General features: G+C 31.5%; 1 protein-coding gene across 5 annotated transcripts in view; it reads left to right on the forward strand.

Annotated features, from left to right (window-relative positions):
- The window catches only part of LOC124368733 (transcription initiation factor TFIID subunit 3-like), a 51,226-nt gene that overhangs the window by 20,202 nt on the left and 14,172 nt on the right, over positions 1–16,852 (forward strand). For 2 of the 5 annotated variants that reach the window (XM_046826060.1, XM_046826061.1), the window contains exon 7: positions 2,121–2,433. In XM_046826060.1, the coding sequence (XP_046682016.1) occupies positions 2,121–2,433 (313 nt within the window). Of the gene's footprint in view, positions 1–2,120; positions 2,434–12,865; positions 12,931–16,852 lie in introns of all 5 variants that reach the window. The other 3 variants (XM_046826063.1, XM_046826062.1, XM_046826064.1) reach the window with 3 other exon arrangements.

A 16,852-nucleotide genomic window follows, 5' to 3' on the forward strand; every position in this document is an offset into this window, starting at 1 on the left:
AAAATGCTGTATCTTTTTTATTTTTCATTAGATTTACATGAATTTTTATTTTATTTACTCGTATTTAAATGCTGTTTTTTAAATAATAAGACATTTTAATTTGAAACAAACTCATTATTTAATTAAAAAAATGATGTAAATAAAAAATAAATAAAAAAAAAAAAATTGTGTTAGGCATGTGATAATTTATTTTTAAAATTATATTAAAATTATGAGCATGATATCATTATAAACTAGAGCAATTGCTTAGAATATTTACCAAATTTGAAGGTGTTACCTTGAAACATAGCTGCACTATGAGGATTTTCCCAAAACTCAACACTCCTCAAATTCTGGACATTGGATGTACACTGTGATGTTTCACACGAAAACACTTTTTCTTATACTTCTGTTCTTTCATTAGTTTATAAAAAGCAATAACACACAAAAAAGTATACAAAACCTAAACCTAATTTCTACATATTTACAATATTTAAACGTGCCTGATGTAAGTTTTTAGCACCTGTGCTGTCCAAAGCAGGTGGCATGCACACCTCTTTTGCATGCCACACAAATGGTCCTTGATTTTTTTCTTGACCCACCAGTATCTGTGCTTATTTTGCTACAAACAGAGCAGTTCCTTATTTTACTCATTTTATCCTTGATCAATAAAAGTAACACTTCAAAAATCTTTCAATAACATTGTAAACAACAATGAACGAAGATTTCAGTAACATAACCCGATCAACTGGTTTTGACAGCTGTCTAGGTAGTTCGTCAATTCTAGTCAGAGACGACGAAAATAGAAATCCAAAGTTCTTCAAATGGCTTCTTTCATTATCCTTTGCTCCTAAACAACCGAATATTTCGGCATTTGAACATAACAGTAGCCAGTAACAATAAAAAATGCCGACGTCCGACATATCGGACGTCGGCAGTAAAAGGGTTAATACACAATACCAGGGTGTCCTATATAGGTACCATTAGGATAATGTGGGCTAATGGGTTTATTCAGAAATCAGTTATCACTGTGCCAACAGATCCCTATAGATTGCTCATGTTGATAGCATAGTTTATTATTAGTAATGAAATGGTTGGTATTTGAAAATAGATTATATGTTTTATATAATTTGTAAAATTGTTATTTGCGACACCCTGTATTAAAAATGGATAAGTTAGATATTTAATAAGTCACTTTATAATACATATGTAAGTAAATATCTGTTTTAATTGATGAAAATTGAATATGAATTGACATAACATGTTCTGGAATTGTAGTAATATATTTATTTTGAAGATGGTTAAGGAAAATAATTGTATAAATTACACTTTAAAAAACACATAACTATTGTTATATCTACTAGAGATTGTTCCTAATTTTTTACTATACATTCCCTAATTTAAAAGAAATACATCACTTTACAATCAAAATTTAAAAAGCTAGTAAATTTGAAATTTGTGATTGAGGGACAACTCATGTTTAGTTAAATAAATCAAAAGGGAAATGGAAAATTTCACAATGAAAGATGTTTGTTGCCGTTTAGGTATTCAAATGCTTAACCATGGTTTTGAAAGAAATCATAGCTCAAAATCATATCTCTGATAAATAATATGTTATAATTTATCACCAATAACAGTTAATCTTTAGCAAATTAGTTTTACTGTACCTTTAATCATTCAAGTATCTAATGTTTGATTCGTCTTTTGCACGCTTCTTGGATCAGAGGGTAAGCATTAAAATGAATGTTTTAAATTTTCAGTCATTTAAGAACACTGTGAAATACCACAGTGTTCAATTTGTTTCAAAATGGTTGTCATCAAGATTAGCAATCTTAAAGGTAAAATAGACAAGTTGTGCTTAAAATATCCAATCATAGTTTAACATTACAAAGATTGTGACGTTTTCTGTATTCTTAATTCAATATTGGGTAATTGTATATAAAAAATATTAGTTACAATGTTTCATTTAAATGCGACTCTACTGATTAACTTTCAGAATCATTGGAATGGAAGTTTAAGGATAAATAAATTGTGTGTAAGTATTTATACTTCCGGTATTGTGACCGGTTATTGTTAATGTATTGGTATTCTGAAGTGATGTGTTAATTACTGCCAGTGACCTCTTGATTTTGATGTCGCAGTGTAATAAAGCCTGTGATTGAACCTCCGAGAGTAGAGCCGATAAAGGAAGAGAAGAGGTCTCCTAGCCCAGAGCTGGCGCGTATATCTGCATTGGTGACTCGTCCCACCAACAGTAAGCCGCCCCCAACCGTACCTCTTGCACAGTCTGTTGATCCTTTGGCCGAATCCTCCTTTTCATCCTCTCTTGCCATGAAGAAACCCACCAACCACTCTGCCAACCAAGCTGGCCAACCAAAGCTAAAATCTAAAGAAGTTCCCAAGAAAGCAAACCAAGTTGAACCAGAAAAGAAGGACCCTGTTGCTTTCTATTTTGTAAGTAACTCGTACCTACAGGTTTTAACGAAAGAATTTATTGGAAATTTCCGTCAACAATTCTTTTTAACTGATTCCACCGTGTTGTGTTCTTTTTTTGTAAGTGTAAAATTGTGGTCTAAATTGTGTTTCAAACTCCTTATATATTTAATTTTTTATCAGCTAAAAAGTATTGCTTGATGGTAAATTTCAATCTACTAGTGTGCATTTAAAATAATAAAAAAACACAATAATAAATAATAAATTTAACTAATTCGTATTAATTAGTCATAGTGATTGGCATTAATTTGGATCCCTAAATTTATATATTAATTCACACATTTGCATAAAATTGAAACAGTTTTCAATTACAAGTGCAAAATTCTTGATATCAATATAAGATTGATTAAAACAAGTACAGTACATGAGTAGTGCCTTGGTTTGTATGCCTTGCTATGGGAGACTTCAGTATGGTTGACCAGAAGGATTCAACAGTGCTTCTTATTGGCTATCAATAATATTTCTTGTCTAAATGTATAAGATTGTCACTGCAAAGAGTGTGTTGTTTTTACCACGCTAACAACCCAGGTGACAGGGAACTTGCAGCACCAACACTCTTTGTTATAAAACTTGCACTTTATTGAATTAATAACAGGTTTTCTTGTCTAATCATTCTGTTCACTGTTTAAAACCCGTGGCACATTGTAAATTTGTTGTTGTTTTATTTATTTATTTATTATATTTTTAATTTCATAAATGTCATAAGCATAAATTTTGAAACAAATATGTGGTTTTCAAAATGTTGAATAAGGATTTCTCAGTGGAAAAGTAAAATATTCTTATTTCAAAAACGTTTAACTACTACCAGTAAAGGGAAGTTGTTATGGTGCTTTTTTAAAGAACCATCCAGTGAAGATTTTTATTTTTAGTTCTGTCTTAAATAGAATACAGAGTGAAATTGAGTTTTCTTTATTCTCAATGTTCTGTAAAAATAGCCAGCTCCCATAGTCGTATAAAACATTATTAAATTGTTACTATTTAAAAATCTTTAAATACATTTTTAGCAAATGAAACTGATTTTGTCAAAGGCACAGCATTCTATTGTTTGCTAAGATAATTACCCATCACTAAAGGCATTTTATTTATTGTTTTACATTGAACAAACTATGAGAAACCATTACTTTCTGTAATTGTTTATAAAATATTTCAAACAGGTCCATACATTTAATAGTTTAAATTTAAGGTACTATTTGCAGATATAATAATATATACCGTTATTTTCTCAACAGAATATATGATATATGCCCTGCTTATAATATGCCAATACACTATGTCAATGATTATTAATATGATGTTTTGGAAAAATAATAATAAATAATTAAATTCATGCACTGATAAGTAACTTCCATTAAGAGTTAGTATTAATTTAGTTAAGGTTAAACCAGATAGAAATAATGAAGTGCACTTGTTGCTTTGTCAGGTTGTTCCTCAAGAGATTAAAGTGAGGCAGTTGGGTTTTGGTTGATATAATGTTTTGAAACTTATATGTCACAGCTCTTTAAGATAATTTCACTGAAGATAGAAAAAATAAAAATAATTGTTATTCATTACTCCACGAGGAAAAAAAGGCATTTAAAGTTGGAATTTTGGGCAGTTTTGTAATTACAGCTCTTAGGCTTATGGGGCCGGGGCCATAACTAATATCAAAGTCTTCCGATTCACACCGTGTCAAAACATCGCTTACACAGTTAACTTATTTAAATGAATTGCTTAAACAATGTTTCAACAAGTTATTAATTGGAACACTTTGCTGTTAATTTTGTAATCAGATTCAATTAAAAAATGGCTGAAGATAAGAATGTAAATTTTGTACAGTATGTACATGAGTCATAGCTCAGAGAATGACGGTTTTTAATATGTTATGGCATAAGCAAATGGCATTAAAAAAAATTAAATGAAAGGAAGATGACACGATTTTACAAAAATAATACTTACTTCATATACATTATGTTAAAGATTCATATCCTTTCCTGAAGGATACGAACAATGATTCCCCAAGAACATTGGTAAAGATAAATGTTTTGTTTGTGGTCGTTGTATTCAACCGTTTCTTAGGCCCCGATTATAAAATACCCCTAAATTCAAATGAATTGTACCAACCAAAGACTTATTGCATCACTTTAATAATAATACCATGTTTTTATTATTATTAATCTGAGTATGTAACTCACTTCAGTTTATAGAAACATTAAGATCCAAACATGAATACATGCTCAGTTTAAGTTTAGGAATTAATACCGAGGAATTATAGTCTTAGATGGATTTAGTATGAGGTCTTATTTGGGTATTAATTAATTATTTTTTTAGATGCCGAAAATTTAAGGTATGAGGGCTGTCCAGAAAGTGTAATTTTAGTCTATTGCAGCGGGGGTAGGGCTATAGCTGCAATCATTGTATCAAAACGTTTCTATATTCAGTATGTATCCAATTGTGATAGTGTGCGTAGCGTACCCCTTCTATTTTCCTTTATGGAACTTGTTAAAATGTGCGCTGCAATATAACATCCTGCCACTTGTGAAATGCGTTTTGATGTTAGGGTTTTGTTGGCAGAAAACCACAAACCAGTTGAAATTTATTGTCAATTTTGTAATGTGGACAATCAAGGAGTAATGATTAAAAACCAAATGCAGTTACCAAGGCATTTGTATTGATTTAAAAAAAGACAATACCACAGTAGTATGTCTAGCTTTGTGACTGATGAACCGGTAATGAAAATCAATAACATAATTCAATCTTTGCAAATCACAGAACTTTCCTTTTTGTAAATTTTGAGTTTTATTCATTAAATCATGGTGGAAAAACTTAGTTACCACAATTTTTGTGCTTGATCGGTTCTGAAATTTTTAATGGAAAACCCCAACAAAATAAAGACTGACTGCAGAACTGACCTTCCTCGAAAATGACGACAAAACTGTAGCAAAGTCATCGATCGTATCGTAAGTAGAGCCAAGATTTGGGTGGAACACATTAATTCTGAAATATAAGGCCATCGATGGGATGGAATCACAGGAACCTCTCCCAGTTATAAACCAGTTGTTGAAATTGCAGGTGGCAGATTTCTACAAAAACCGTATTGAAAAACATGCCACTTTATAAGTGCCTTAATTTGAATAGCAGTTGTGAAAAAATAGGTTAATAATGTTCCTTTCAAATGTATATGATAAACTATGTTTTTTTTTCATTTAGCTGATATTTTTTTTCGAAATTACTGACATTCTGGATAGCCTTCACTTGCAGTCAAGTCACACTATATGGCACTAAGGGTGTTGTATGTGTACGAACCAATCACATTTAGGACTTTTACATTATTGTTATGTAAAATTAGAAAGTATTTATGATTTAAAAGAACTCAAAGGTAAAAATTATTCCACAATCTTTTTAATGTTGCTCCAATACACTAAAGGCAATTTATATTTTTTATTTCTAAAATTATATATTTTGTGCTAAAGTTGAACTTAATCTTTAAGAATTTTATTTAGCAGCATTCTCTTTGCCTTGATAAGCAGTAGCGTATGATTAGTCCAAGATGCAAAAACCAATTCATACCATAATTCACAGACTAGTAGTAGTGTACTGTTAGTCCAGGAGGCAAAAGCCTATTTTATCTTAATTCATCCTGACAAGTAGCAGTGTACTATTAGTCCAGGAGGCAAAAGCCAATTTTATCATAATTCATCCTGACAAGTAGCAGTGTACTATTAGTCCAGGAGGCAAAAGCCTATTTTATCTTAATTCATCCTGACAAGTAGCAGTGTACTATTAGTCCAGGAGGCAAAAGCCTATTTTATCTTAATTCATCCTGACAAGTAGCAGTGTACTATTAGTCCAGGAGGCAAGAGTCAATTTTTATTCCATGAGAACACAATCTAGTTTTACGTGAAATCAATAAGAAGAATTTCTCCTAAAAGAGGAATCGAAATATGGTAGGTTAGGAGAAGGATTGAAAATACTCAATCGTAATTATTTTATAGGTCATAGTTTTTTGACATAAAAAAAAACCACTGACATAAAAAATACTAATATCACATCAGCCAATGAGGTAAAGATACTAAAAGTTTCATTGGCTGACAAATTATTAATTTGTTTGACGGCTGGTTTTAAGTTTGTGAAACTGAAATAAATACGACCAGTGAGGGTTATTTTCAAACCTTAATTATCCTACCATTTTGGCCCGCACCAAATCTAGTATGGGCGGCGATGATTGATTCCTATCTTAAGGGAAATTTCTCAAAAATTAGATTACGTTCTTATACAGTGCAACTCAGCTTTCCCCTCCCAGACTATATAATGAGTGTGTATTTCCTGACGGAGTAAAACATATCCCTGATCCTGTCCCGAGGCCGATGGAGTGCGTAGATGGGATTTGGTGACTCTTACTTTCTGCTGTTAGACTGAGCAAGCTGTGAAGTGTACAGGTTGATGTATCGTCAAACTCAGACTGATGCATGCTTGTCATCAAGTAGTCAGCTACAGTATACTTCCTCTCTTCTTCTTCTTTAATTTGTAATACTTTTTTTTTTACTCTATCTCACAAGAATTCGGTATTGACAACTTATATTCTTATTATAATTGCGTGTCAGCTTTATTGAAATGTTGTAACACAAAATTGTGTTTTGTGAAGTTTTTTATCATCTGGCCGTTTATTTTGGAATTATTTATCACCAACTTTTTTTTGATTAGTCACTCCAAAACCAGAGTTGTGGATTTCAGATGAACTTAAAGTATAAGGTCGACTAGGGTGTAACTATTAACCTATCCATATGAAGTTGTTGTTTTTATTTTACCTGTCTTTACACTTAGGCATTGTGCGTAACATATTGTGTTTGGTATTATATAATCTACTGTAATGTGTTGTGTTACATTCTTGTTACTGTTTTTCAATACTCCTTAATGTTCAGTACATACATTCGTTGCGATATTTTGAGGTTAGCCTGGTTTACACGGTATTCATGAAGTAATTTTCATAGTCTAAAACATAATAAAACAATTAGTCAGAACTCGTGGTTATTTAATACTACTCAATTGTTCGTTCACTTTTGTGATCCATCATATTGGGTTTTAGATGTCACTCATACTTATTCCTATTTTATGCATATAACACTTTTATAGTAGCAAATGTTGGATGGTAATATTTTAATACTTTTAACATCGTAGCAAGTTTTAACTGTCATTGTAGATTTGTTAATGTTGAAATCAGCTTGATATTTTTCTTCTAGATACAAAGATTGGAAATATAATTTCATCCTTATATTAACATTGAACTATTTACATCTAAATCTATTAGCAGATTTAGAATATTATATAGCTTTTGTTGCAAAATGCTGTCTGATTTATCAGATCACTTTACTCTTTATACATCTATGAATCGTATTCTCATCCATATTCATATTCTTTCGAGACTGCTGTTCCGTTGTAATTATTGAGCCGTTAAATTTTTTTAAAGTTGAACACATAGTCAATCAGATTTAGTTATTTTCTATATTCGTTTGTCTGTATTTGTGATGTGGTGAATATTCAAAAGTTTGGTGAATTCACTGAATAATGGTCTCTGGTCAGTTTTGTGAACTGTAAATCAAAGAATCTACAGTTTAGGTGTAGTTCAAGCGTCACAAGGAAGTGCTGATCAAAATAGGTATTTTTTAATAAATGTTTTAAATATTTAACAAATAAATTTACTTAAATTATTAATGATGTGACTGAACAACAAAAGGTTGTTGTAAAGGTTTTATTGCAACAATAAATATTACTTTGATATAAATAAAAATCTCTGAATTTACCGTTTTCCAAAGTACATGTTATTCCATCTGTTTGGCATACAAACAGTAAGTACAACAAAATCCAATTTGGAAAAAGTACCTTGATTTGTTCTAAATGAAACTACATGGTATGCTATATTTGTTTTAAATTATGTAGGATAACAAAATAAACAAAGGAGTTTCCTAAATATTAAACCACTGAGAGGAATTTGACCAGCAAATCCAGGGTTAGACAGCTTAAAGTCGTATGAAACAAAATTCTACCCAATCTAATTTACGGAGAGAGAGTCAGGCTTAGAGGTAATAAAGATATGAAGATTAGATGTTAAATTATACCCACATATAAAGGTTGCAATGAATAATTCATTAACCATCCTTTGTTCGTATTTGTATTTGTCAGAGCAAGTCTTCTTAAGATCAAGTAATAACCTAAATATAGAGGACAAATTTCTTATCAGCTTTTGTTTTATTATTATGGACGGAGTAGGAAACAAATTATGGACGTATCATTATAGGAATATTGTAGTTTCCTAGTAACCATTACATAAACTATTATAGTAATACGGGCAAACATATTTATTGTTGACTAAGTGGTTGGCTTCCAACAAGTTTTAAAAGCTACAAATGGTCTTTCATTATATTTGGGTTCAGCCCACCAGAAGTTATAAGGTGGCTCAAACTCAAAACGTGATGAGGCCAAAACAACATGAGTAGCATTCAAATAGAATGGCAGTGATTTAACTGTAATTTTCATTTAAGTAATGTACAAAACAATATGGTTTATTTCGTTTGTAAATTTTAAAGTAATTAAATATTTTATTTGATTAGTAGTAGTATTCTTGTTTCGTTAAAGATGTTTATGTGAGGCATGGCTTAACCAACACACATTTAAACTTTATTTCTGAGCCCACAAACTAACTAAAGAAGCGGATAGCTACTCCTTAGAACAGAAAATATTTGTTAGAGTTCAATATTGATATCAGATGTTACTCTTTTATTATTCGAGTATTGGTGTGTAATAAACTGGCAGGCCAAAGTCTAATTTTATCAGACAGTGTTTAAAAAATATATTGTTCATTACTTGAACAAAATTTTCAATTTTTATCCAATTTACTTTCAAACCACGCATATAAGACAACTTTTTAAATAAAAAATTAAGATTAAACTAATCTAAAAGGGTGTGTAGTGGTGGGTTTTTCAATAATTTCAACTAATCAAATATGTTTAGTGGTTGTTTAAAATAAACATGTATTGTTATATTTTTAAAATCTTTAACAATTTTCCAAAGATCTTAAATATAAGCATGAGTTGGGTGCACAGATTGTGATGAAAAATTGTGTTGTAGCGAGTTGACAATGTTTTTGTTGTGATTTTAACATTTCTAATCGCATGTGATTGTAGAATGAATGGGTGCATGTTCATTTAACCTAATACGTAAATCATTTCACATTTTACACCACACTAGCTCTTGTTGTAATTAATTTTAAGGTCTTATGTAACTCAAATATGTTGTATTTTTCTAGGTCATTGGTTTTATGTGTTGTGTACTTCTAGAAAATCATAATTTTGTTTATTAAATAGTTGCTATTTTCTGCAATCTATGCAGTCAATAAATAGATATATTGGAATTGAACACGATTTTCAGTACAAATTGTATTAAAAAATAGAATACAATTTTTTATAATATCAAACTGAAGAAATTGTATCGTACTTTGTTAAACACTTGATAATTGCTATTAATAATCTTCATTTCTTTATTTATTGTTAACTTACATTAATATTAGTTTACTGTACTAATGAAATGACCAAAGAAATGTTGTGTACCATTTTATAAAATGTGACTTTTAGTACGAATGATAGATATATCTTCCTCTTTTATGTAAATATCATTTTGCATAATAATTTGCTTTTGAGATAAAGCAAAAATCACTTCAAAGTACTTTTTCACAAAATAATGCAAAATTTTTGGCATTTCCTATTCAAAAAAACCTTGTGTCGTGCATTATTGAAGTGCTTCAGAAGGGTTAGAGTTTTTATAAAACGGTGGTAATATATTACAAATTTAATGTGTTTTTAAATGAGTTCATTTGCTTGATTTGAGTTCTTAAAAGAAATTTATTATGTTCAGGTAATTGTGAATAAAAATTAAAAGTCTACAACAAACACCATTTAGCCAATTTAAAAATCACATAAATAATTTCTAAACTTACCATATGTTTTGATATATCGTGTGTTTTAGAACAACAGTCTGAGTATTCATATAATAATATGTCCTGTATAAACAGAACATAGCTGTAGTTGTGATTCAGTTAGTGAATGTCACATTGCATTTGGTTTACAAGAGGTCTGTAGTGGGCAAACCATGTGTAACATTTGGTTCACAAGAGCTGTGGTGGGCAAACCATGTGTAACATTTGGTTTACAAGAGGTCTGTAGTGGGCAAACCATGTGTAACATTTGGTTCACAAGAGCTGTGGTGGGCAAACCATGTGTAACATTTGGTTTACAAGAGGTCTGTAGTGGGCAAACCATGTGTAACATTTGGTTCACAAGAGCTGTGGTGGGCAAACCATGTGTAACATTTGGTTCACAAGAGATCTGTGGTGGGCACACCATGTGTAACATTTGGTGCACAAGAGGTCTGTAGTGGGCAAACCATGTGTAACATTTGGTTTACAAGAGGTCTGTAGTGGGCAAACCATGTGTAACATTTGGTTCACAAGAGGTCTGTGGTGGGCAAACCATGTGTAACATTTGGGTCACAAGAGCTGTGGTGGGCAAACCATGTGTAACATTTGGTTCACAAGAGATCTGTGGTGGGCACACCATGTGTAACATTTGGTGCACAAGAGCTGTGGTGGATAGACCATGTGTAGTATGCGTTATCTCCTCCTGGGTGAGTAATAGACAACTTATTCCAAGTTCGATGCAGACGCAGAAGATTTCGCCCAATTACCACAAATATTTTCATGTACACTGTATAGCTTGTGACAGTTTTTGTTTTGTTGTATTTAAGTAAACAGTACACTGGTAAGAATTTTGCAAACCATAGTTCTGTGTATGTGCACTAGATGCTGATCCATTGCCTCTTCACTGATACCATAACAATCGGTTTGTCTAGTGTTTGTTCTTTATGTTGATCTAACGTAATCATGGACTGACAAAATGTTCCGTTCTTCTAGTTTTCGAACAAATGAGTGCTTAGCCAGTCGAAATTCATTGTCAGTTACAAAAGATTTATAGCGAGACTGATATTGAGTGTGGGGTCGGTAGGAAACTTTGGTGTTCAATTCAAAACTAAAGAAGAGGTAAGGTGAGTGGGGGAATTGTGTCTTTCCACAACAGTATTCGTGCCATGTTGCTGGTGATGCTCAAAGGATAATACAGAAGTTTGAATCAGATTTCGCACCCTGCACTGACACTGTCTGACTGCTATTTTTCCTGCAATTGTTAATGCAAGCTTAAAAAGTGACAATGAGAAAGAAAACATCAACAAAGACCATTGAGATGTGGCCTTCATCACTGACGAAATGTTTCTGTTGGGAGGATTTAGATAAGTGGTCAACCCACGTCGAGAAGTGCTACAACATTTGTGGAAAGAACTGAAAAATAGTTTAGGCTATAAATGTAAAAATAAAATTAACTGGTAAAATGTGGTATGTTTTAACGTTTCTTTCCAGACACAGTTAAATATCTTTACATTGTAATAAATATAATGTGAGTTTTATAATATAATCTTAACACAAAATATTTGTTCTGGTTCACAATACCTTAGGATAATACAAGATTTAAACAAATATTTCCTTTTTTTGTTGCTGCCGAAGGTTTATAAAATGAGACTTATTTTCCAAACATAAAAAAATTAAATTGTGTATTATATTATATAATTCAGTCTATAATTTTAAAAACGTCTGTACCTAGAATATTTTGTTGAAGAAAAATTAAAACTATCATTCTTCATAAATTATTTCAAAATGGCAGGAAAAACATACTGAACATTAAGGTCTGTGGACAACATATTAAATAAAGCGTAATGAACGAAATCATTGAAAATTTTAATTAATTAATTTCTTTCTTAATAATAATAACAGGAATATCTGTTGGGTTTCAAAATTATAGCTAACTAATTACATTTATACTTGTGAAATAAAAAACAATCTCAACTTCAATGTCTTGCATGTCAATTTTACAAAACGATCAATTTTACACATTTATTGAAATGTATTATCTATCTAAACAACCTTTCCAGTTTATAATGTCTCCATCTGACGTCAGGCAAAAAATGGTTTCTAAAACACTGATTTACCAATTATTTCTGTTGTTAACATGAACATCGGTAACTGTATAATAGATAGAGGAGTTTAAATTTAATATTTATGTCATCAAATCGTACTATATTATGATGTTGATATAGAAACGATAGTTTTAATTAAAGCTGATAAAAACTGAAATAAAATCCTCTTAATGATAGCTTAAATGTTGTATTAGCTTGTTAACATTTCATCTCATCTGCCTTGCTTAGTGTAGAGACTAATGAATATTCTGTAAGTGGAGAGACATTTGTGTGGTGTAAAATGTGAGATGTGTGAGCGTTGGATGTTTAACTTTGCTTACGTTTAATTGGTATGGCACCACAGAAGGGAACGTATGCAACTCTGGCCATGAGGAATCCAAGCAAGCGGTTACTGCTGCTGTGCAACTGGTGAGTAAGCTATCCCAGCACATCTGCAGTTTATCATAAGTAAGACAGGTTACGTTGTCCGTCAAGGCATTAATTAGTCTGCTTTCGGATTAGCTGTAACTAAATATAGATTATGTCGTTACTGTTAGTTATCATCTAAATAGGAAACAGTTAGAGTCGTTAACTGATTCATTTTAAAATCAGTTCCTCCTTTTGGTAGAAAGGAGTGACTCTTGATTTATGAATGTAACTGACAATGTCTGTGATAAGTATGAAAGTTAATGTCAAAAATATAAATGTAATTTCAGTAATTTATTCACCTTTCAAGAGCTCAAATTTGGGTTATAAATAAAACAGATTACGAACTGAATCGTTTGAGCAACCTACTTCTCAATCGTAATATTGGAAGTTTGGATTGTCCACAGATATACATTGGCATTAATAAATATGGTGCTTACATTGTTTTTACAGGACAGCTTTGTCAAATCAAATGGACACATAGACTTTTATTGAATTAAATAGTGAGAAACTAAAATATGTTTAAAGGGCTCGAGTTTAGTGTCCGTTTTAAACTGATGAATGGCAACCAGGCAGAAAGAGGATGAATTAATCCTTAAAGAACAATGTTAACTTGTAGAACAGTGCAAATACAGTCTACATTTCCCGTGTGTAATTTATTGTTAATATTTTGTTAACAGTAACTAATAATGCCATCAGAACAATACGAATGTTGAGTTCAACTCCATTTCACCTTTTGCTTAATTCAGTGTCTCAGATCTGGCAGTGTTACAGTTAACTTCTGAAATCTGGAGTCAATGTCCGTCTGAATAGATTCGAAAAAATTAAAACAAACTCTTTACATGTTTTCCTATATCAGAGACACCTAAACTACGAAATATAGTCCAATCTAGATGAAGAGATATGTCATTGTCTCATCAGATACACAGTTGAGTGCGCTACAATGTTTTAGAAACGTTCTTTAAGCACAGTGGAGCAACCAAGTTTTCTGCACAAACTTAGCTATGGTGGGAAGGGTTGATTCAATACGAAATCTACATTGTGTGCAGGAAGCTTGATTGTTCCAACGTGATTTGGGATTATGTCTAAAACATCGTAATCCACTCAATTGTTGTACTCCTGATGAGACAATGAGAACACCTCTTCATCTAGATATCTTCAGGCGGACGTGAACTCAAGATTCCAGGAGTCAAGTCTGTGACAGCTGATTCCAGTAAGGGTAGGGTGAAACAGAGCCAAACTCAACATATTCGTATTGAGTCAACCCTTTCTGTCATAGCTACTTTTATGTGCAGAACAATATTTTGCGGTCAAATAAAACACACCGTAATGAGTATGTTTGCTTGTTTAAAGTTCTCCGTGCCAATGTGTAAGTCAGGATCAGTGGTAATGTACTGCACGATTTGTTTATTTTTTAATTTTTAAGTACAGTCAAATCTTCATCTTGAATTTTAGAGTGGCATACTTCCACGTATGCTCAAAACAATTAAAGAGAAACAAATAATATTATGTATAATTAATCATTTTAAACCGTAAAAAGTAACTTTGATGCATACTAAAACATTCAATGTGTAGGCTAACCTTAACCAATTTAGTCCTACTATTGGAATTCAAGTTTTTTACTTATAGGGGAACATTTTAGGTGGACTGTTATCAGTGTTTATTGTAGTTTCATTATACTATCTCTCTCATAGTATAAAAATTCCATATAAGAAGGTGATTTAAAGCTGTATTCTTGTAGAAGCATGAGTTGTTTCACTGTTTACAGAATATATTGCAAATAAATTTAAATTAATTTATACTGATGTGTGTTAGAATTACTGCTCATGTAAAACCGTTAAAAACCGCCTTTTTAGATCTGTGTGCACCTTGACTTTTCATGAAAAGGGTTTCTCTTTCTTTCACATATTCATAAAAATGTATCCTTTTTTTAAAGTTTAAATTGGTAAAATTTGGCTGTATAGGTTTTTAAAAATTCATCAAACTTCTTTCGAAGACATATCACCATTTTGAATGTTTTTTTTTTTTCAGCAATGTCAACGAAAGGGAGGGTTTGAAAAATTATTGCTATGTAGCAATTCATTCAGCCAAAATATAGTTCTCCTTGCAAGTTTGAAAAATAATATTGTATTGTATTCATCCAGTACCAATATTGTAATTGGTTTATATTTTTCTGGGTTAGTCTTGTAATACCAAAGAATTTCAAGCATGTAAATACATGGAAAGTTAAGAATTCTGTTTTGAATAAACTTAGGTCTAATACAACACATTATAAAGGCTGTTAAACGGGGTGGTCAAATAGCTCAGTCTACTAATTTTCAACCGATTGGCAATTGTAAAAAGAAACTGTGAACATTTCTCCATCAATGGAACCTACTTTTTGTTGTATTCCAAATCTTAAGGGAATATTTTCCAAACAGAAGATCTAGCTAGGTATTTGAGATTTAAATCATTGTTAGACACATTTAACCCATTGCGGATCACTGACAAAATATCTCGTTGTGCAGTAGCTGGGCTTGGCAGCACCGTGATGAGCTTAGGTTGCAAAAGCGGTCTGCTTTTAATGTTACTCCTAATAGTTCTAATGATGTATTAGATTTCATGAGGGTCTTTACTAGTCTATAGAATGTTTTTAACAACAGTCTTTCTTTAGTTTTCTTGAACACGTTTGTAAATATTCTATAAACCCCAATTGTATTTTAAAATTGAAAAAAATCAGCCTAATTCACTCTGTAGCCGTACTTATGTATTGTTTTCTTCAGCTGTTTTTCAACTGCAACTAGTTTCACATTTTATGGTATCGGTTGGCTTGTATTATTATGTGCTCTTAATAATAATAATATTAAACACGGGCGGTTTGATGCAGCATGGCATTATTGTTCTGCAGCCTACGTGTAAATTAATTCATACCTGTTGGGACACGTGCAGGCAAATAAATAAATACACAATGGGTGAAAGAATGCACGCCCTATTTAAACGAGGGAAAAGGATAAACTAAAGTGAAAAATGTTTAAAGTTGTAAATATTTTAAGACAATTATAGGACTTATACTTACTGAGATTGTTTAACCACCAGAGCAGATAAAAATCAAGGTTATAGAGGTTGACTGTACTTAAAAAAAACGAATTTAAATGTTTATTATTACAATTAAGTTTACTATAAACTAGGGAATATTTCTTCTCCCCTGTTGAAGTTAAGCTTTTCTTTATAGAAACATCTGTTTCTTTTTTCTTCATACCTATCTAAACATTTACAGTAGACTCCCTCTTGTGTGTAGACTAAACTCTTAAGACAATTTCAAGAGTAGAACAATATAGGGTATCACTTTAAAATGTAAGTCTATACGAGATATTGAACGCACAAATTCTGTTATAAGTTGCACTAAATATTTTTCATGGTACCTGTTTACATCAAATAATGAGTTCATCCTTAATTTTATTGTTAACAATTTTTGAGAATCACTGTCTTTGATTTGTTACGAAATAATACAAAAGCGTTTATTACTATGGCAAAACATTATATTGCCAGTATCAGGTTTTTCCTTTACTGTACATTAAATGGTGGAAAGGAAGACGGAGATGTTTCCAAGTTGAAGAGTTTACGAATCAGTGATCTTCAGTGTCTCAATGAGTTTCCTTTTATTCATTCATGTTTGGAACAAGCGGTTTGCCTTCAGAACTGCATGTAGAATCAAAAGTGATTTAAATATCTTTCCGTGAGCAAATTGTGCCACGGATAATGGATGGATAACCGATTTCAGCTTATCAGTGAGCTATTATTGAACACATCATAGAGAGTCTCATTATATTATCGTCGAAGAGATGGCCACTAGTTTAACAAAATTTTAAAATACAAATTTGTAAGACATACGTATAAACAAGTTCAACTCCAATTTGTACATTATGTTGCTGTATACAGGATATTG

Source organism: Homalodisca vitripennis, chromosome X (genome assembly GCF_021130785.1).
Source record: "Homalodisca vitripennis isolate AUS2020 chromosome X, UT_GWSS_2.1, whole genome shotgun sequence".
Lineage (NCBI taxonomy): Eukaryota > Metazoa > Arthropoda > Insecta > Hemiptera > Cicadellidae > Homalodisca > Homalodisca vitripennis.